Genomic DNA, 23,717 nt, shown 5'->3' with positions numbered 1-23,717 from the left:
CATAATCCATGAGCGATAGAGGAGCATCTTGGCAGGTAGGGTACAAGTTATTTCAAAACATTTATTCCAGTTCTAGTTTTATTTTTGGATGCTGTGAACCTGTGGGTGCTCGTATCGTAAAAACTTGAGATATTATTTGTTCACTATCATTTTGGGCGAAACTGATCTGTCAATCTATTTAATGCATATTTGTGTTTGTGCTCTGGAGAGAATCTAAAGATTTATTTTTGTCCAGTGCTTAGTCCAGTGAAAGATCATAAAGATAATAAAACTTAATGAGATCACAATGAAGACGAGGGACAGCTTTTTAATGATTATAAAGGCACTGTTTTTTGTGTGTGTGTGCTTCTCTAGACTATATAACCTATAATCCATTCAGAATTTGTATAGAACTGTTATTTTTCGACCAAATACACACTTCAGTGTTTCGGGAATGACATCCGCATATTTATGCAGTATTTACATTTGAAAGAACAATGGACGGGACAAAAATATATGTGAAAATGTATGTGAATTGAGGCTAGAGCACAATTTCTAGTAGTTTTCTGTGGAGAGTGCAAGCTAAAGCACGCTTTGCAGGACGTAAAGGCGCCAACGCAATCATGATATGCCTTAAGTTGTGCTCATAAAGGTAAGAGTAATACATAATTCGTTACTGTAAAGGGTCTACTTTTATTTGTGTGCACTCACAATCTAAACAAAATGTTGTGCTTTTATAAAATAAAGAAAACAAACATGATGCGCTTTCTGCCTCGTCTCGGTCTAGAACTGGAGCACTTCACAAAAATGAACCGAAACTCAGCGAATACATGCCTCACAGACATAATAAATATATCTATAGAAAGCTTTAAATTACTACTTAACGAAATAAAACATATTGAAAAAAAAACCATTGTAATATAATCATAATGCGTAAAGATGTACTTCTCTCTGAAGGTGCGTCTAATAAGACAACATTTAGTTGGAAATGGTGCTAAAACTCTCATTTGTTTGTTTGTTTGTGTGTTGCAATGTGGCAACCAAATCCAAGTGTGAGCTTATTTTGTTCTTTATTGCACCATCATCTAAGGTGTCCGTATTGATTTCTTCATCATTTGAGATTTTAAAGTCTGCAATTCCTGTCCCTGAGCCCAGTTAGTCATGATAAGCTTACTGCAAAAAGCTTGCCATCTCCTCTTGATGCCTTCGGTTGAAGATGAAGTGTGTTTGTTTATAATTAGAGGAATTTATTCCTTATATTAAATGCATAACAGTTTATTTGGGCAAAGCAGATGTTTAATCAAGATGAATTCATGGCAAAAGTCACTAATGGCAAAATAAATGGCAGCTCGTTCTGTTCTGTGAATGCAGTAAACGTTCATAGCCGAGTGGGACATTTCTGATGGAAATTAATAGTTTCTCTATATAGAAGTGATAATATAAAAACAGATTCTGTTAATATGTGTATTATTTTAGTCGTTTCTGACAGTCCCGGGTGTAATACTGTATTCACTGTTGGGTATGTCTTGAATTTGGAGCAGTTAAAGTTCACCTGTCAAACACTAGCTCTGCTTTTCTTTAACACCTGTGCATTTATGGATTATGTGTGACTGGATTTATGAACAGGATAAAGTCAGGCCGGATACTGTATGGTGTCATTGTTAACATCCACATTCTCTTAGTCTACAGTATTAATCATCGTCAGGTCAGTCGTTACTGTAACTTTTAGAAAAGAGATGAACTTCTCATGCATCAATCTCGCAGAACAAAATGCAGGTTTTATGTGACCTAGGAGTACTTTATTTATTTGTTTAAATGTTTTAATCTCATTGCATGCATTCCAGAATGTAAAAATGTAAGCCTTAGCTTGGATTTGACTATTTAGATTGCATGCTATGTGCATTACATATTAATATATAATTTTAATAAAAATTATTAATGTATAGTAAATGTTTTTCCTTATTCTTTATTGCTTATTAGTAGCATTAGCATTATTGTGGCAAACTTTGCAAAGCTAAACACCATTTACATTTTCTTAGGGCAATGTAGACTTAAAGTAGTGTGCATAGAATAGAATGGAATAGAACAGAAATGTAATTTATGTACTGTATATATATATATATATATATATATATATATATATATATATATATATACATTTAATATATAATATTAATAAATTATAATTGTTAACATAATATATAGTTATGATATAAAATTATATTAATAAAAAATTATAAGTATATTTATTATCTGTATTATATATGATAATTATAATATTTAATTAACATTTAATATAACTACTTGTTTATAATTTTATATTTTATTAGGAATGTGAACTAATGTATGTATAATATATAATATAAATACAATTTTATTAATATACATTTTTATTTATAGATATTATTATTATTATTACTATTATTGTAATTATTATTGTTATTATTATATTTTATATATAATAATGCTTCTCTTTATTCCTTATTAGAGGTGTTTTCATTTCTTCACATTTCTTTATGCTTTGTTATCATGTCTTTTACACTTCACATCATTTCTTAAGGAAATGTAAATGTATTAAAACTAGTGTGTGTATATTATACTTAGTATATTATATACACAAATTGTATATTATATTATATGTATGCTTGTGTTTTATCCTCCAAAAGTTTAGCATTTCAAGCTTTAAGTCTGAAGGAATTTGATTATTCCCATGTGCATATATAAACATGATGTAGTGTGTTTAGTGGCTTAGTTTAGAAAACCTTTCGGAAGTTGCAAATAGCAGATGTGTAATCCGTGATCATCTGTCCCTTACAGTTACTGTATTAAATCTGTGTAGAGTGACAACAAATGCGAATCCAGTGTCAAAATAATTCGAGGCAGTGCTGAAGCTTCTGTGATCTTGGCTTGGTCTTAGGTCGCGCTGGCAGCTTGATTTGATGGCTGAGTTTTTGTGTTTGTAGGAACGACAAGGCAGCTCAGCTCCCCTCCGACTCCTCGTTAACCAGGGACAGCAGTGACCCTGTAACCCCGAGCCAAGAGCTGCCCGGCAGCGTGGGAACAGACCCACACAGGATTATGGGAAAGGAGGTTAAAGAGGAACAAAATCGTCTGAAGGGGTTTACGGTATGCAGCTTTCATTATTTCATTAAGTATATTCTTGTTCTCTCTCTCATATCATTTGTTTTTCTTTTGGTCGTCCTTTTTGGTTTTCATGCTGAACGGAAATGTTTAAATGACACCAGAGGACTTTTCACATGTTTCCCAAAGTATACAATTCAGAGAATTGATGCTTCAAGCGTCATGCAAATTTATTGATTTCACTAGGATGCAATAAAGGTGTCTACCTCTTTGTTTTGTGGCAGTTGTTTAGTTTACACAGTGTTCAAGCCACAAAAAAAAAGAAAAAAAAAGTGAGGGATGAAATTTCTCATAATAGTGGTAATGGTTTCTAAGCCATGTATTATACACACTTAGTGCAAATTAATAAATAGTAAAATTGCACTTTTCATTTGGAAGTCAAAGCCACTGTTGCTGCTTGTTTTGAGAGGTGTTTTTAGCAGAGGTATTTTTTATTGATTTTAGGTTTTTTTATATGTAATAACATATATCATATATTAGTGTACTTTAAACAAATTAATAAATAAATATTTGTAATTATTTCTAATTACATATTTTATTACTGTATATTTTTACTGTGTAATAATGTTTTTCATTATTCATTATTAGTGGTTATGAGCATTTTGTTGGTAAATTAGAAGTGTTTTAACAGTGTTATTTTCGTGCTGTTTATATACTTTTAAAGTATTTATAATATGTTGAAATTAGCTATTTTGTTACTTCAGTTAACAAATACACATTTTTATAGTTTTATTTTTAGCTAACAATAACAGCACTTGTTTTCAGAGTCAGGCTTTATTATCATTTTAGCTCTATACAGCTTGTACACAGTGAAACGAAATAGTATGTATTTTATATATGTACAGTGGGGCTCAAAAGTTTGGGCACCCCTTACAGAATCTGTGAAAATGTGAATAAAAAAAAAAAAAAGAGAGATCATACTAAATGCAGACTAAATGGGGTTATTTTAATAATTTCAGCAATTCTTTTGTCTTGTGGACTAAATGTAAACATCTTTTATGTACAGAATCTTACTCAGGACAGTACTAAATAAAAAATAACATGCATTTAGTATGATCTCTCTTATTTTTTTTTTTATTATTCACATTTTCACAGATTCTGTAAGGGGTGCTCAAACTTTTGAGCCCCACTGTATATATAATATATGTTTTATACATAGAACAGGTCACAATATTAATAGACAAGGCACAATATTGAGGTTGATTTATGCAAAAGATTTTAAGTCGTGTGAACAAACATTAAGTGTTTCTACTGCTTAATGCTAAAAAGATCAGCACTTGACATAATTACATAACAGATGCTGTAAATGACCTCACTTTAGGCCACACAAGTCAAATACAGATGCTGCTCTTTATGGATGATGATGCAGTTCGCTGCTTTAATTTAACCGAGTCACTAATTAGTTAGGAGGGAAGAAATGTGAGGTAGCTCTTTCTCTGTGTGTTGGTTTGGATAGGATGTAGATGAGTCAATTTCTGTCATTTATTTTATGACATCCTGTCGATCTAACAAAGCCTCTTGTGTCTGTGAGACACTGCATTCAGGAAAGCCTTCAGAGGTGTTATTGACACTGGCACGACAAATCTAGACGTTTCCATTATGTATTGTGCAGCGAGGGCAAAAACAGGCCGCCAGGACAAACAGCATTCTCTCAAAACTCCCAAATCTAGACGTTTTCATATCCTCTCTCTCTGACATTATGGCTGTAATAACATCTTTTGGACGTACCTGCAGAAAATGGGGGAAAACACTCTTTGGATTAAAGAAATAGCAGCATAAACCATTTGTTATATTATGTTACAGGCCATTAGCGCTGAAGAAGAGCTTCATTGTGTGTAGTATGATTATCTTGGATGTGTTTCTGGATATTATTTTACCGTTCCTCCCTTTCTTAGTCTTTTTGTATTTTTTTTTTTCTGAAAGGAAATTAATAATTTTATTCAGGAAAGACGCATTATATTGATCAAAAGTTACCATAAATACATTTATAATGTTACAAAAGATTTCCATTTCAAATAAATGCTGCTCTTCTGAACTTTCTGTTCATCAAATCATCATGAAAAACAAATGTTTCACAGTTTATAAAACCATATGAAGCAGCACACGACTAATACATTTTTTTATGTTAAATAAGAATTATTATTGATTATATTAACTTTTTATAATATTTGTCAGTGTATAAATATAAATATAATATCGTTAATATAAGTAAATTAAATATATATGTTAATATTAACAATTTAAGGAAATAAAATATTTTAAATAACAATGTAAACTAAATTAAAAAATACTAATATTATTATAAGTTTGATTTCTAATTAATATTAAAGTATCATTCTGAAAAACCACAAACATGAAGTGGCACAAATGTTTTCAACATCATAATAATAATAAATAAATAATAGCAAATGTTTATTGAGCAGCAAATCAACATATTAGAATGATTTCTGAAGGATCATGTGACACTGAAGGCTGGAGTAATGATGCTAAAAAACAAGGTTTTGTTTACAGATATCAAAATTTACAATTAGGGATGCACAATATTGGATTTTTGCAGATATCCGATATGCCGATATTTTATCCGATATAACGCATTTCGGCTGATAACAACACCAAGTCACCCCTGTACAGAAATTATAAACAAATTATTTTTAATGTTGGTTAGTTTTTAACAAAAAATAATTAAATAAACAATGAAGTTATTTTATAATGACACTACATTGAAAGCTTTGAAAGTAATTGTTAATCAACTGTATATCAATCACATTTTTTTAAGAACGATGCGGTGGTAACCTTAAAATATTATTTTACGATTTAACATTTTGTAGATGGTCTGAAGCAAAAGTGCTGTAAAAATTCAGAAAATCTTTTAAAGCTTATAATTCATAAAAAAAAAAAAAAAAAATATTACACATTAGTGAATAAATCTGCATACATAAAATGATTTAATTTACAAGCGTCATGTTTGTGACTTTTTTTATTCATGTGTAAGCTACAGCTTCTGACTTTTAAAATCATGATTTTAAGAGATTGATACTGCTTTATTCAGAAACACAACTACTGCACGCACTACTGACTATTTACTCTTATCACACACCAAACGCATCATCTTGTTTGTGCATCATCAAATTAAATGCAGGGATCCAAAAGTCCCCTCAAGAATGACCACACTGCTGGACTTGATCTAATCGCTAGCACACCCTGAGCATGTGTGAGTTAATCCTCTTATCGGCAAGAAATATCGGCATATTTATTCATATCAGGGCGATGCCGATAATTGCATTTTAAGCCATTATCAGCCGATAATATTGTGCATCCTTATTTACAATATATTAGCATAGCAAACTGTAAGTGTAAGTTGTAATAATGTTTTACAATTTTACAGTTTTTGCTGTATTTTTATTAAAATACATGCCAGCTCGGTGTATAAAAAGTAATTTTGGTTGTATTTCTGGACCTGCAGTATTTCATACATAAACTGTTACTGCCAAAAGTCAAGAGTAATTTCCAGTAAAACATAGACTGTTTCATCCATTATTTTTTTGGACTAGTTTTAATTGTTACATCCCAACATAAGCTTTTGATCAGATGGTTTTCTGGCTTGGTTTTGACTGGCACAGTGCTGGCGATGTCTTGGCTAAAGCAGGTTTGTAACAATGGTCGCTTGTGTCAGTGCTGGTAGCAGAGGTTACCTGGGTGTATCGTGTATGAGAGCCGTGCTCATTATGCTTTATGGAGACTTTTACTGGGAGATACAAATCCCTAGGACTAACATGATGCCAGACGGCACCACCGGTCCAAATGCTCTCCATCATCCAACTCCAGTTCTCTTCAGACTGTTGTTTTGCCATGACTGCAGTTGATTGAAAGAGAAAATGAGACAGTTTATGCTAATACTCACTATAGCATCTCTGGCATAGTTTTTTGTTAAGTATCACATATATGATATATTTGGGCACTTTATTTAACCAGCTAAACACCAGCTTGACCAGGTTAAGAGACTAATTTAACACTGTAAAGCCTGACATTATTTAATGTGTGACGTTAGTCTCTTAATCTGGTCTAGCTGGTTAAATAAAGTGCCCAAAACCAATTTTATCAAATATATATTATGAGTGTGTGTGTATGTATCTGTTTTTTTCTGATCATTATTTCATGTCAGGTTTTACAGGGTTAAATTAGACCCTCAAATCAAGTTGGTGCTTAGCTGGTTAAATAAAGTGCACAAAACCTGACGACCAACTAACCTGGATTAATTTAAGCAGTTTTTTTTTCAGTTCAATCATGTGTAAACCTGTGTATTTTCATGCATTATGAGCATGTGTGTGTTTATGTATAACTAGACTTCTTGTTTAGTGACGTGAGGTAAACATGACGAAGAGGTCTGTATTTCTGTCTAATGGCTCCCAGATGGCTCGCCACATGCTTCATATGTGCTACGAGAGTGTTTTGACATCGCTCCACAACTTTACACTGAAAGACTCTCAGAAGAGCTGATGAAATACAGCACTAATTACTATCAGCGCTGAGAACGAACAGAGGAAGCCCTTCAAGAGCCGCTCGGTGACATAATTCACTGTCCCTTAGTTTTCATCACGCAGAAAGCCTGGATTGATTTGAAGCAGGCATGTGGAGAAGAGACGTCGGAGTGTGTAATTACACCACGCTTGTTACTCAGACGCTTACCGCTTGCGAATAGCCCGATAACGTGCCGCTGTGTGATTAAACTCCAGGCTTGCACTCTTTGAGTGGCGTGTTTATAAATGCTATTAGGCCTTGTAAATTTACTGCGCTCTCCAAATGGCACTTTCTCAGGCGACTGTTTCTTTCTTTCTCTCAGGCATCATGCGTTTCTCTCTCCCAAACTCTGACTCATTCATCCTGAGCTCATAATCAGAGAATGCCCCGCTCAGAAATGAGCCGATGGGGTGCCGTGCATGAAAACCAGTTTTGTCCGTGTGAAAGAAAGCACTGTGGAACTTTTGCATGATTTTGCAGTTGGTTCTCACATATATATATTGTCATTTATTGTTAGTTGCAAAATTCTAATTTTTGAAAAATCTTTGATATCTTTTAATTGTGCTTTTTGTCTTCTGTCCTCATTCACTTTTACTGTCAAAATTGGTTTGGAACAAAAGGATAGCATAATAATCAGTATTAAGTAGTGCTGTCAAATGATTAATCCCGATTAATTGCATCCAAAATAAAAGTTTTAGTTTTGTATATGTGCATATTAATTATGTATTTATAAATATACACACACATACATTTATATATTTCAGGAATTTTTTAAAAATATAATATGTATATTTATTTATTTATTTATTAAATACATGTAAATATTTTCAAAATACATACTCTGTGTATTTATATATACATTATATATAAACACAGAACACACACATATTATACAAACAAAAACTTTTATTTTGAATGTGATTAATCATTTGACAGCAATAGTTTTAAGTGAACCTTTGCTTAAAATAAGTACAAATAGCATTGAAGTTTGGGTACTTAAAAAAAAGTTTTTTTTAATTTTATATATATATATATATATATATATATATATATATATATATATATATCTCAAAATGTAATTTATTCCTGTGATCAACAGCATCATTACTCTTCAGTGTCACATGACCTTTCAGAAATCATTCTAATATGCTGATTTGCTGCTCAAGAAACATTCCTGATTTTTATCAAAGTTGAAAACAGATGAGCCACTTCATATTTTTGTGGAAACCATCATACTTTTACATTACACTTTAACATTGATTATATCATACTGATAAATTATAAAATGAATACCATCAACAATAATGAATATTTTATATAAATAAATAATATTATTCATTATTAATTAGTTATTTTTATATTATTAATATTAATTAGACATCTTAAATATACATTTGCATACATTTATATGAATTACACACACACACACACACACACACACACAGATAATTGTTTTTTAAGCAACAATTAATAATCTAGCATTAAAAAAAAAAGGTTATTTTCCCCAATACTTGTGATTGCTGTATATTGTTATGATTATTAGAGTATCATGTTGTTCATAGCTGATGTAATGCCCATGAAAAAGCAAAGACCTTCTACTCGAGACATGATGGTGATTATACAGAATAATTATTTTCCCATGTTGGCTTCCTCATGTGATGCTGGAGCTTGTTTAAAAAGCACTGCTCACTGTAACTTTCCAGAAAAATGAATTGGCTTTCTTTCTGGGATTACATCCATACTGTCCGCACGCTGATTGATATTCAGACCCGGCTTACCAGCCAACCTCTTCAGTATCACGGAGGACCACCGTGTTTTACACAAGCACACAAGGGTCCGTTGTAGGCGTTGTCTGCTGGATGAACACGCAGTTTGTGTTTCCCTCCGCAGGCCGGGAGAGATGCCGAGAGCTACGGGAAGCCCTCAGACAGCAGGGATGCAGAAGAGATGGCAGTCCTCAAACTACACACGGCCGCTGAAAGGTGACATTTTCACTTCGGAAAATTTTTTGCACACGTGTAAATTAAAGATGCACGCTAAATAGAGGTCCTGTGTTTGGCTTTACAGTGGGAACGTGCCAAGGTCCGACTCCAGCAGCCACACACCGCTCCACGTACAACTCCAGAAGTTCACCGTCTCTGCAGACAAGGTGCCTATTTATTAATTCACCATTACACAAGAGTTACACAATCACTTATGCTGTGAAAAGACCCACTGAGTCCAGTCAGAGCTGAACAGAAGAGCATTTCCCCACTTCGGATTCCTCTGATATAAACCTCATGAGAGGTTGATCGATGGGTCTTTGCTGTTTGCTTGAGGATCTGCTAGTGTATGTGACTTCCAGGAATTGTTCTAGCTTGAAAACACTGCCAGCAGCTTCTGAACGCAGTCTGGGCCGAGCAGCCAGAGGTTCAGAGGTCAGCCAGGTCTAAATAAGGATCTCTTTCTGTTAGAAATATGTCTTCCTGTTTTTTCATTGAATGGGGCGCCTTGGTTCTGTTCTAAAACCTAGTGAGCTGTACAGAAAGCATTTAGGCAGAATAGGTCATAGTAAGTCAATTAATCAAATTAGTTATTAATCAAAAATAAATAAAATCTATAATTATATTAAAATAATAATCAACACATAATACATAGAATTAGATTTGTTATACTATTGTTATAAAATTACTGTAATTATCAAATTTTATAACCATTATTAATATTATAAATTAGTAGTGATCAATAATAAAAAATATTAACTATAATAATAAAAATATACTTTGTTTATTATTTACAAACTTAAAATATTATTTTTTATTTAATTTGCATTAATTTAATGAATTTTTATACAAATTGTTTATGTTAACTATGTATACTTATTATTAACTGTATCATTATTCATATAAAATAGCAATATTATAAATGTATATTATACTTATAAACATAAAAAATTTCTATAATTTATCAAATTCAATAATTAAATTAACCGTAAAGAGAATTACTATTTTTAAAATTATTTTTTGTTTAAATGTATTCATTTCGATTAAAAAAATTTACTTTAAAAACAATATGAATATTATGTAATTAATAAATATTAATTATGTTTCCATCGATTTTCAGAAATTATATGTAAATAAACGTATGTATTTTTACATTATTTAATTATAATTTGAATTATCAATATTATGAAATAATGACAAAAATTATAAAAAAAAAGTTATAAGTATATACTAAAACTTAAACTTAGTTCATAATTAATATTTTTAGAATTCATTCAAAAACCTAAATATGATTAAAAATAGTTCTAATGAAAACTTTTTTTATAAATATATTTCATGTGTGAGCTGTTTATTATGATCATTAGAGTGTTGTGTTGTTAGCTGAGCAACATGCTAATGTCTAACTATAGGAATGAGTCAAAGGTGCATCTCTTGTGCAGTTCATGTGGAGTAGACTGCTGTCTAGGTAGGGAAGTCTCTAGGTGTTTAGAACAGAGCCTCTGTGTTCATGTTCTCATTGTATTCTCCACAGACTCTCTCCTGGCTCAAAGACAGCGTTGCGATGGCCACTCAGATCTGCAGTTTGGCCGGACCGAACGGTTTTGAAGCAGCCAAGAGGCGTCAGGCCTCACTGGAACAGGATATCCTGTCCAACAGAGCCAGGATAGAGCTGGTCAAGAAGGTGAGCACCGCTGTCAGAGTGTGTTAGCTCTGGGATGTTCAAGTGTGCTTGGATTCCTCATCGTGCACTAACATTCGTCTTCTGGTAATGCACTGTTTGGAAATGACTTAAGTTGTTATAGTGTAGAAAGGGAAAAAAAAGCTACTTTTTCCAACAAGCAGAAGTGTATTGCGTTGATTTCTTACTGCGTGCCATATTTTATTAAGAGAATAAATCCAAGTTGTTTTTTGTTTTGTTTTTTACATTTACACAAACAGGGTAAATAATGTTTTATGTTTTGATTAATAAATAACGAAGATTGGCCGGTTTTAACTTCAGAGCTGATGAAACTGAAAATATGCACTAAATAAAAACCTAATTATCCAGACATAAAATGAAATCAACAGATGCCAGAAGTATTCGATGTTTACTCTAACTCTATAGAGACTTTCATGGAGGAAATTCAAACCCTCATCAAACCCCATGCGATCGCTTAAATATGTGAAGCTGTCCCTTGTCTTTCTTCATCACGCGATCTCATGAAGTTTTGTTATAATGAGAGGAATCCTGAGCCTGCACTGGACAAAAATAAACCTTTTGATTTTCTCCAGAGCACACAAATATACATTGGTTTGCCAGATCTGTATGATAGTGAATAGATAGGCCTAATATCTCAGGTTTTTCCTTAGCCATCTTCAAGAATGGGCTATAAACACATATTTTCCAACTCTAGCACTCTCTAATTTAATTATATTCTTTAAAAAAACAATTTAGACTTTGTTTACTAACTGCTTGTTTTCTTAAAAAACAACAACAACAACAACAACAACACTAGCAAACTCTATTCTTTTAGTATTCTATTCTGTTTTCTTTTTAACAAATTAACAAATCACAGATTCTTGATTTTACTGCATTTTACAAAACGTCCCAACTTCTCTGGAATCGGGGTTGTGTATATATATATTTAAAGCAATAATATAAAAAATATATATTTATATTATACTGATAAATATTATAAAAATTAATATCATTAACATATGTAATAACCATAATGACAATTACTAAAATTATACTTAGAAATCAGACTTTTAAAATAATATGAATATTAATTAATTAACAAATGTTAATTATATTTGCATAATTTTTTTTTTTAAATGTAACAATTCTAATACAAACCACTTGTTCCCATCCAGGAGGGTTACAGTCTGGTGAGGGCTCAGCATCCGGGCAGCATCAAGATCCAGGAGTTTCTGAGTCAGCTGGAGGTTCTGTGGGACGAGCTGAAGAGAAGGCATGAGAGGAACGGTCTGGTCCTGAAGGTCTCAGAGGAGCTAAATTATAGGGTACATATACAGTATATGGGGCTTTCCTGAATGTTTGGAAGGGCATGCCTTCAGCTGTTTAAAGAAAATAGCATGCACTGTGTATACTGAGCAAAATATGCCATTTATTATGCCAAGAAATGCGCATACAGCTACATTTCCCTAAATGTACTGAGCACACTGTGGAGTACTGTATCCCATAATGCAGTGCGTGCATCATTGAGAATACATTTCCAGTGTAATGAGCAAGAAATGCTATCTATCATGATTTGACTTTTTTTTTTTTTATTAAACTGACAGAAAAAATACACAAAACTGGAATAAAAATGTAAAAACAGTATTACTTTGCAAGATGGATTAAACATGTAACGTAACAAGGTTATGTAACAAAAATGTAGTGGATTACAGTTTGAATTAAGACATTTTGATAATAAATAAATAGTAAGCACTGCACAGTGTATTTTGAATGAAAAAATGTATGTAAAAAAGTGATGTGTTTCTAAATTACATATTACATTTATGTTTATTAAATTATAAAATATAAATGAAAAAAAAAAAATATATATATATATATATAAATTTGTTGCATTTAATATTTGCATTATTACAGTCTTAAAAATTTAATAGGTAATCCAAAACAAAAAAAGAAATGTAGCTACATTACAGGAATTTTGTGATGGAAAATGTGCTTAATTATCTTAAAAATAATGTCACTCTGCAAAAGTTGTAATTTGAATACATATAATACAAATGGCAAGTAAACTAAAATCAAAGTAACATAAAAAGGGCAAAAAGAAAATCAATTAAATATTAGGACATATTTGCATATTTTTTAAAATCTTTTTTACTCTCTATTTCATTGGACTGCCAAAAGATAAGATATTCTACACAAAATTTGATTTCTAATGCAAAATAACCATGTTTTTGCCAAATGCCTGCAGTTTGTAAATTGTTCAGTAAACAATCATCAACCTGCATGGAATATTATATCTCATAATGCAGTGTGGGATAGACAGTCCACAGCAGCTGGGTTTAAGTGATCATTGTGAGTTGTTTGGCTGTGATTGGCAGGTGGTGCAGATGCTGCAGTCTCTGGCCAGTCTTGAGGCGTGGTTGGAGGCGGTGGAGCTCTCCATCAGGCAGGCGTCTCTGGCTGGAGACCCCGAGTCCGTGAGCGTGGCAGAGCAAGAGAGCTGCCAGCTGGAGCAAGAGCTGGAGGCCAGACGCCTGGAGCTGCAGAACCTCAGACAGGAAGTAGATCATCTGAGCAGTCATAGACATCTTCACACTCAGCTGCTTCCTGCACGCCTGAAGGAGGTGGAAATGAAGTATGTGCCACAGGTTCGATACAGATAGATGTTTATGCTGCGGTGTTCGGATGTATGAGTGTTGGTGTTTCTTTCAGGTTCAGCAGTGTGCAGATGGCACTGACCCAGCAGAGCTCAGAGCTGAAGGACACACGGATGCTCACGGACTTCCTGGAGAAGCTGGAGCTCGAGGAAAGCCACTACAGCACCCTGGGACAGGTTAGATAGCGGTTGTGTTTTTATAGTTCATTTGCATTCATGCATTTTCCAGATGCATTCATATAAAGCAATTTACTTTTCATTGAAGGTTTTTATTTTGTTGGTTCTTGCATTCGCTGGGAATCGAACCCATAACCTTGGAAATGCATTTGAACTACAGGAATGAATTTCTAGCATTAATAGTACCAGGTTAATAGGCATTGGAAATAAAGTGTGCCATAGAAAGATGGTGTGGTTTAATAATAATTAGAAAGGTTCCTGGTCGAATCCAGATTTGAACATCACTCCGAGAACTGTATTGTAAAAATGTTTTTCATTATATTCATAGCATCATCTCAAATGGTTCCATCTTTTTGTTAATAATTGTAATAATGTATTATTATTATTATATATAAATAAATATAAATAATAAATATATAATTTATAAATGATTATCATTATAAATAAGATTTAAATGTTAAATATTATGTAATAAATAAACATAAACTGGATTTGCATTAATCAGTCATACTTTTATGTAATTATAATGCAATTAATCATTAATAATTAATTATAATAATTTTATTTTATTATTAAAATATACTTAGTTCAGTTTAAAACTTAATTTTAGAATAAATTAAAAATAAAATCAATAAATGTAGTTGTGTGTGTGTGTGTCTGTGTGTCTGTCTGTTTGTTTGTGTTGTGTATTGTTATAATTATTAGAGTAGCATGTTGATAGTTTAGTCAAGTTGTCATAATTTGTCAATTCTATCCAATTTTAGAGCGTTTTCAGAGTTTTTCTACTTCTAGCCAGAACAATTCAGATTTGTTTATAATGACATTCAAAGTAATCGAAGACGTGCAATGAACTTGCCACAACTCAGAACAAACGAATAACAATATTTTGATTTGAGTTTAAATGATTGTATTATATGAGATGGAAGAGATTGTGCAGTGATATGAGGCATCAAACTAACACATTGTGTTGGAGAAAACATTTTATTATGCCATTTAGTCTTACTTTACACAAATATTTGATGTTTGATATTTGAGTGGTAGGCTCGACCAATCAGATACTGTGTACCATGTTCCTCCAGCCGCTGTGTGGTGAGCTTGACTCTGGACCGTCTCTTCTGGGCTTGCCCGTGAGCGGACATGACCAGCCCCTGATGGAAGCCATTGGGAACCCTGTGAAGGAGCTCAGAGAAGCAGTGGAGATGCTCAATGACACGGCGCGGGAGAGAGGCCGCTCGCAGTCACATGACCAGAGCATCCAGGAGCTGCTCACCAGGGTGTGTAGAGTCAGAAATTAATTGCATCCCATTAACTTTTGTTTGTGTTGAGGCGGACCTGGCATGCAAGATTTAATATGTAAATCCCAATTCTATTCTAATTCTCTTCACCTACACCTATGCCTTCCCCTTGTCCCTTGACATAAACTCTCAAGGGGTGGGGTGAAAATATTCCCCTAAGAAAAGGGACGCGTCATCATGCCTCGTACAATATTCACTTCTATACTGGTGTGCATTAGAGCCTTAATCTCCATTCTATATTAATATCAATATATAAGCTATGATGTGCATGAGACAGGATTTTGAAGTGGGTATACCCTGCACTATACCAAACAGAAGAGATTTGAGGGGTAATGGGTAGAAATGGGATTGGGCCTGAGTGTTCACTATTTCTCTTTTCTATTGGTCGTCTCCTTGTTTCCCAGCATGCCATGGTGTCAGCGCACGTGGAGCAGTGTCTGCAGCGCTGTGCGGAGCTCGCCGTAGATGTGCTGGAGATTGAAAGTGAGATGGCTGTGAGATGTGAGCCGGATCGCTGTGGTCTGGATGACCTGCAGGAGTACCAGGACCAGCTGGAGGTACGGGTGCACTGAATGTTACTGCGGGACTACCAGAGAAAAATGTTGCATGCGTTTAGGGTGAACTTTACAAAACCTAGCTCACCTTCTACCTTATTTTTAGGACAAGTAAAATATTTTGCAATACTTGCTTCTTTTTTATGAGTTAATAATTTTCTCCTAACAATCGTATTGCTGTAACACACACACACACAAACACCCAACGCACAACGAAGTTGACGTATGAGGCCCTCTACAATTGTGTGTGTGTGTGTGTGTGTGTGTGTGTGTGTGTGTGTGTGGTAGTGGTGGTGGTGGTGGGGGGGGTTATAGTAACGAACGCAACTTAAACATGCATCTGATTGATTGTGATGCTGTGCTCACTGACATGCTCGTGCACAAATCACGGTCACCCATAAGGACCTACTGCATAATAATAATAAATTAAATAAGTAAATAAGAATGCTAAAATGAGTTCAAGACTTGTAGACAGTTAAATATGAAGAGTTCAGATGCAAAAGCCTCTAAGTGCCATCAAACATTTTCTTCTAAAGTGATTATTTCCTCATGCTCCTATGTTTATGTTCAGTTATTTTACTTTAATGGGAAAGAAAAGAAACTATTCATTGCCATTAAAGTGAAATTACTGAACCTACACATGGGAGCCTGATAAAAATGCTCATTTTTAGAAGAAAATTTCAAACGGCTCTTACAGGCTTTTGCATCTGAACTCTTCATATGAAGTAGTAATCAATTTACACTATTTGAAACTAAAATTTTATTTTAACGTGCACACTCACTCTTATTCGTATGTCTAACAGTCGAAAACGCAAACGTGTATTGTCACATTTATTTATGATATACTTGAATCATTAGTCTATCGCATATTTTCAATTCTAAACGGTGATATTTGATGAAAGGTCGAGTAGTATGCATCACTAGATAGTCTATTACTTTCGGTCGCTAAACATTTCATCATTAAACAGATTTCTAATAGGCTACTACTTTCTCCCCTTTTCCCAAAACAGCTTATGCTACTGTTCCAGCTATTACAATAATTCAGTTTTGTATGTAAAGGCAAAGTGATTATATTTGATTTTGTTTTTGTATTAATTTAATTTAGAAAAACATTTGGACCATTTTTTTTTTTGTTCGTTAAATATACTTTTTTGTTTTTTTTAACGACCAATCAGCCAGCGCCAGACAGTAATGTTTGATAAATTTAGCCTTTTCGAATCATCACAAATCACCTAAGAAAAATCTATAGGTATAAAACTATTCAAGCATGTTGAAACAATAAACCTAGATTAAAATGCGCTATATCCAGTTGTTTTTTGCAGAGAGTGCAAGCTAAAGTGCGACATGGAGGTAAACCTGAAGAGGACATGGAGACGCCAGCGCAATCACTTGCATTTTTTTCAGTGGATATGCTGTCATTTTTGCTCATAAAGGAAAGTGTAATGCATTACTGTAAAGGGTCTACTTTTATTTGTGTGCACACAATATCAACAAAACATTGAGCTTTTATAAAATAAAGAAAATAATGATCGCTTTCTGCAGTTTCGTCTTGAACAGGAGCGCTTCACAAAAACGAACCAAAACACAGTGAATACATGCCTTTTTATTTTTTATTATTTTTAGTGCGTTTTATTTCATGACAATTAAGTAATGCAAATAATACAGTATAAGAAAGAAAGTTCTAATAAGGAAAAATAATAATTTGTATTATTATTATTCATACAGGTTTGTGTTATGAAATGTTACCCCTGCGAATCCAGACAGCAACCAAGTGTTTTCGCAACAATAACATGTCCGAAGCATTTACCAGGAAGCATCTTGTTTGCCAGGACTCTGTGACCTCCTAATGTTGATCTAATGGAAATGTCTTTCTCACATCTCTTGTGATGAATTTGTTTTAGCACATTGTTTCTAGAATCTGTTTCCTGTTGTGGTTGAAGCTGGACATCCACTGAGGCTCAGCCAGATCCTTGTTTTGTTCAATAGATGTTAATGAAGTGAGCCCACACATGCCTTTATTATCCACACAGGACTCCATTGTGTGTGTTTTTGGCGTTTATGATGTGTATTTGTATGTGTCGGTTGATTCATTCGAGACTGCAGCATTGTGCGGGTGCATGCAATGCAAAAATACCTCGATGGCGTGCAAAACGCGAACACATCTGTCTGGAAACCCCAAAGCCCATGAAATGACCTAATGGCTCATACTAAAATAGTTTGATGGTCATGCACAAAGCATCTGACAATCTCTGCTTTGCAGCCGCAGATCTGAAACACAGAGGTTTGATTCTCATTAACACTTTTAATTAGCTTCAGAAACTCTGTCAGTGATGCCAGCAATGCATATGTGAAGCATATGGTTTCTTTAACAGATTTAAAGCTCTGAAAGTGTGAGTTTGCACAACTGGGGTCTATGTTGAAAAAATAGCACTTGTAGGATGGTAGTATGCAATTGTGAACTGTGAAACGTTTTATTCTTCCAGGCTGAATATGGGGTCTTGAAGGAGGAGGTCGAGGCCATGGTGAGTCTGGCGAGCTGTTTGTCAGACGTGTGTCCGGAGAGGATGAACGCTGTAGGGACTGAGATTCAGACCAGCCTGAACGCTTGGGACGAGCTCGGCAAAAGTGTGGCTGAAAACAAGAAGAGACTCCTGCAGTTTGGACACCTGCGCCATTTCTTTAGGAACTACCTGGCAATGATGTAAGTCACTGATAAATCGATTAAATCGAGACCTTGTTTTGTTTCACATTTTGTTAAAGATACATAAGAAGAACACGTACAGCTCATAATTCACCCCAAAACCAATAGCTAGGAATGATAATTAATATGCATAGTTTACATTAAAAAGTACTATTTTTAGGACCGTCAGACTTTTTTGCATTATGAAATTTTTATGATATATATGATAAACAGTTGATAAACATGAAAAACAATTCTCCCTAAGTTTTTATTAATGTGTTAATACACATTAATAATACATAGAAAATACAAAAATAATTAAAAATAAAAACAAAAAATATTACTGAATATATAATACAAATCGTTAAATAACTATATATATATATATATATATATATCCTATTTTACGTGTGTGTGTGTGTGTGTTTGTGTAAAAAAAAAAAATTTATTTTATTCATCACAATTAATTAAGTTTCCTCCAAAATTTTTATTATTGTAATGTGGCTAGGCATTACATTTTTTTTATTAAAACATTTTATATTATTTTTAAAATCAACATTAAATTAATTAAATAAGAATAGAATAAATGCTTCCATAAATACCAAAAAACTAAGAATTTAATAGCCTTAAAATAGATTTAATAAAAAAGGGAAAATACTAAAATAATGCTAAACAAAAAAAATATTGTAATAATTAAAAAAAAACACTTAAAAGTAAATAATAGTTGTTGTTTCTTACAATAAAAATACGAAAACAAATGTAAATGTCTGGACTCTGGACGTATCACAGTAATGCAAATTTGCAGTAAACTTGCTTAATTGTCAAAAACTCGTAATGGTGGTACTTTCACTTTATTTTAGGGTTAAGTGTGACTTGGACATGTTTTGGTGTGATTGACCAGGAATGTTCTATGAATATAATTTGCCGAGCTATTATTTGATTTATTGATGGGAAATGTTTGTTCACATTGTGTTCTCTTCATGTGTTTAAAGAAACGTCTGTTGAGCATCATCTGGTGTGTGTTGGCCTGAAGCGCTTGTCTTCACCTCTCTGCTGTTCATCTTCTCTCCCACAGCTCTTGGACAGAAGACACCCGCTCCTGCATTTTCTCAGAAAGCGCTCTGCGTCAAAGCCGAGAGAACCAGGAGCCTCTGGTTGAGGTTCTGGATCGGCAGATAGAGCAGAAGTTCGAGGAGTTCGATCAGCTCGCCATGGCTGGAAAAAAACTCTTTGACAACGAGCATCACCTCAACAAAATGGTATAAAAGCTTCCTTTATTATCTACTTCGGTTGCATTGCTCAACTGATGTACAAAATGTTTAACTCTACACTCTCTCTAAGTCTCCTATGAAAGAACAATCTCAAGTTTTTTTCTGGATGAAATAAAGTTTAAATGGTTTGGGGTCTATTTCCATTGCTGTTTGTCTTGTGCAGATCAGAGAGAGGGTGGAGGAGCTGAGGAGCATGCTGGGATGGATCCTGGTCCACTGGAGGGCTCAGAAGGATCAGCTGTTGAGCAGACAGAAGACTGAAGAAGCTCAAACTGACGCTATTTACTCCGAGGCCATGGTCTGCAGCCCACAAACACAGGTAGAACCATTCATTTCTAAATTTCCCTTCTGGGTATAAATAAAGTAATTGATATCAATATCATTTTTTCCATGATTGTTGCAGTAAAATACTGTAATGCAATGATTCAAATTTTTTTACAGTTTTATAGTTTTTCACATTAGCTAATTTGAAGATGGGAAATGTACTTATTTGTCTTAATATCAGTATCAATCAGTCAATACTAACAATATATATATATTTTTTTCATTTTACATCAGAATATATAAATATAATTTAGGAGTAAATAAAGTTTAGCAAATGCTACTAAATGTAGAAGTATTTCACTTTAAAAAATTTCACTTTTTGAACTATTAAAATCGTTTTTTTTTTTTTGTATAAGCTTATACAAAATGTATCAAATGCTACTAAATTTAGCAATACTTTGCACCATTTTTTTTTTGCATTTTTTTGCACCAGCCAACATTACATGTGTTTATATTACGTTTTAAATGTTTAAATACTTCACTATTTAATATTATAGAATTTTTGCATTAAAGTTTTTTTTATTATTCATGTTTTACATTAAAAATCTTTAATATTTTTTTTATAATTTCACTTATTATCAGTGATATTTATATAGATATTTGTTTATTATATTGCATTTTTTAAATGAAACAAATGCTACTAAATGTAGAAACAATCATAATGCAAACAAGCTTTACTATTTTATTGTATACTGTATATTGTATACAATAAAATAGAATATTGAATACTGTAATTATGTACTGTACATATATACACACACACACACACACTCACCAGCTACTTTATTAAGTACACCTATTCAATTGCTTGGTAACACAAATTGCTAATCAGCCAATCACATGACAGCAACTCAATGCATTTAAGCATCTAGATGTGGTGAAGACGTCTTGCTGAAGTTCAAACCGAGCATCAGAACGGGGAAGAAAGAGGATTTAAGTGACTTTGAACAAGGAATGGTTGTCGGTGCCAAACTGACTGGTCTGAGTATTTAAAAAAACTGCTGATCTACTGGGATTTTCACACACAACCATCTCTAGGGTTTACAGAGAATGGTCAGAAAAAGAGAAAATATCCAGTGAGCGGTCAGTTGTGTGGACGAAAATGTCTTGTTGATGTCAGAGGTCAGAGGAGAATGGGCAGACTGGTTAGAGATGATAGAAAGGCACCAGTAACTCAAATAACCACTCGTTACAACCATATGGAAGCATATGGGTAGCATTATTCAATTTGGGATGTAATATGCAGAATGACAATGCAATATGTAAAATGGCAATGCATTTCTGTATTTACATTTACATTTTCCAATACATTTGTGCAACGTTTGGTGCAAAATGAAAATGAAAATTAAATTACATAATTTTAATTTGCCATTTACTACACCAGTTTTAATATGTAAAATGAATATTAATTTTAACGCTTTATAAGTTGCAAAATTAAAATGAAAATGTATTACAGAAATGATTAGATATGTCTAACATGTTAAAGCAAAAACTGTGGCAAAATGATCATTTAAATGCTATTTTTCATAATTGCATTAACACTCACAGTCAAGACACTTAACGATTGCATTTTCATTCGGTGTCCCGCAATGAATGTAGCAAAACTCAATGTGCACATTGAAAATGCATTCCGAGCCGATCACGTGTCCCCGCCCTCGCGCCACGTCAATCATTGTGTGAACAAGGCGGGGCTTACAGAAGGTCAGAGACTCAAGTCTCAAGAAGAGGATTCAATCAAGTGAGACAAGATGGACAAGACAGTTGGTCCGTGTATGTTTTGATCATTGATCATTTCGGTTTATGGCTTCAATATTTCATTCGGACTTGTGGGCGGAGCTGAAACGCTGCTTTCATCTGATTGGTCGAATCGGATCGGTTTTCATCTGACAGCCTTCAGCTGAAATGTCTGAAACTACACTCACTGTAAATTAGCATAATATTTGAATCAGATGTAGCTGGGCACATAATTCCTGCTGCTGAGACCTGCAAATTATTTCTAGGTTGTAGTATTGTATGAATATTGTCCCACTGATAAATACAGTGCAAATAGTTCTGTCCCTTTGGATAACAGTAAAGTGGAAATAAATATAGTTACATTTATGAAATAAAATTAAATAGGATTTTTTGGGAAGGTAAGTCTGGCCAGTTATACAAGCAACACGAGTCGGACGAGTCTAAAGATATGAGCTGAATTGGGTGAAACATTAAAGTTCTAGTCTGTGTCAATTACTCTCATAATAAATAATAATAATAATATTAACTGTATTTTTCGGTATAAGTTGCATCAGTCCAAAAATACGTCATGACGAGGAAAAAAACATATATAAGTCGCACTGGACTATATGTCACATTCATTCAAGACCAAGAGAAAACATTACCGTCTACAGCCGCGAGAGGGCGCTCTGGGGTAGGCTACAGGAGCACTGAGCAGCATAGAGCTAATTTTACTATTTTTATTTAGAAATGTAACTATATTCATTTTTACAATTATTTATTAATGTCACACACACACATACCTAGTGCCTTATGACTTAAAAGATGAGAGTGGTAAATGTTACAGACATGGAACTGTTCAGTCTATTATTGATTTTAATTTCCACTTCACTGTTATCCAAAGGGACAGAACTATTTGCACTGTATTTATCAGTGGGACAATATTCATACAATACTACAACCTAGAAATAATTTGCAGGTCTCAGCAGCACGAATTTGCCCAGCGACATCTGATTCAAATATTATGCTAATTAACAGTGAGTGTAGTTTCAGACATTTCAGGGCTTCACTCGCACTGACTCTTATTCTGCCTGAAAGAATGACAAGACCGAGCTGAAGGCTGTCAGATGAAAACCGATCCGATTCGACCAATCAGATGAAAGCAGCGTTTCAGCTCCGCCCACAAATCCGAATGAAATATTGAAGCCATAAACCGAAATGATCAATGATCAAAACATACACGGACCAACTGTCTTGTCCATGTTGTCTCACTTGATTGAATCCTCTTCTTGAGACTTGAGTCTCTGACCTTCTGTAAGCCCCGCCTTGTTCACACAATGATTGACGTGGCGCGAGGGCGGGGACACGTGATCGGCTCGGAATGCATTTTCAATGTGCACATTGAGTTTTGCTACATTCATTGCAGGACACCGAATGAAAATGCAATCGTAAGTGTCTTGACTGTGAGTGTTAATGCAATTAAGAAAAATAGCATTTAAATGATCATTTTGCCACAGTTTTTGCTTTAACATGTTAGATATATCTAATCATTTCTGTTATACATTTTCATTTTAATTTTGCAACTTATAAAGCGTTAAAATTAATATTTATTTTACATATTAAAACTGGTGTAGTAAATGGCAAATGAAAATTATGTAATTTAATTTTCATTTTCATTTTGCACCAAACGTTGCACAAATGTATTGGAAAATGTAAATGTAAATACAGAAATGCATTGCCATTTTACATATT

The 23,717-nt window shown here is 33.6% G+C and overlaps 1 protein-coding gene across 7 annotated transcripts in view; it reads left to right on the top strand.

The window, feature by feature from the left end:
* Positions 1–23,717, top strand: part of LOC127970291 (spectrin beta chain, non-erythrocytic 1) — a 56,446-nt gene that overhangs the window by 18,434 nt on the left and 14,295 nt on the right. For all 7 annotated transcript variants that reach the window (XM_052572770.1, XM_052572772.1, XM_052572775.1 and 4 more), the window contains exons 11-22: positions 2,943–3,105; positions 9,529–9,620; positions 9,706–9,787; positions 11,152–11,301; positions 12,474–12,623; positions 13,674–13,930; positions 14,008–14,128; positions 15,208–15,402; positions 15,828–15,980; positions 18,461–18,678; positions 19,733–19,916; positions 20,092–20,247. In XM_052572770.1, coding sequence (XP_052428730.1) covers positions 2,943–3,105; positions 9,529–9,620; positions 9,706–9,787; positions 11,152–11,301; positions 12,474–12,623; positions 13,674–13,930; positions 14,008–14,128; positions 15,208–15,402; positions 15,828–15,980; positions 18,461–18,678; positions 19,733–19,916; positions 20,092–20,247 — 1,921 coding nt within the window. The remainder of the gene's footprint in view (positions 1–2,942; positions 3,106–9,528; positions 9,621–9,705; positions 9,788–11,151; positions 11,302–12,473; positions 12,624–13,673; positions 13,931–14,007; positions 14,129–15,207; positions 15,403–15,827; positions 15,981–18,460; positions 18,679–19,732; positions 19,917–20,091; positions 20,248–23,717) is intronic.

This window comes from Carassius gibelio, chromosome B13, assembly GCF_023724105.1.
Source record: "Carassius gibelio isolate Cgi1373 ecotype wild population from Czech Republic chromosome B13, carGib1.2-hapl.c, whole genome shotgun sequence".
Taxonomy (NCBI): Eukaryota; Metazoa; Chordata; class Actinopteri; order Cypriniformes; family Cyprinidae; genus Carassius; species Carassius gibelio.
This window is presented reverse-complemented; position numbering and strand designations above follow the sequence as displayed.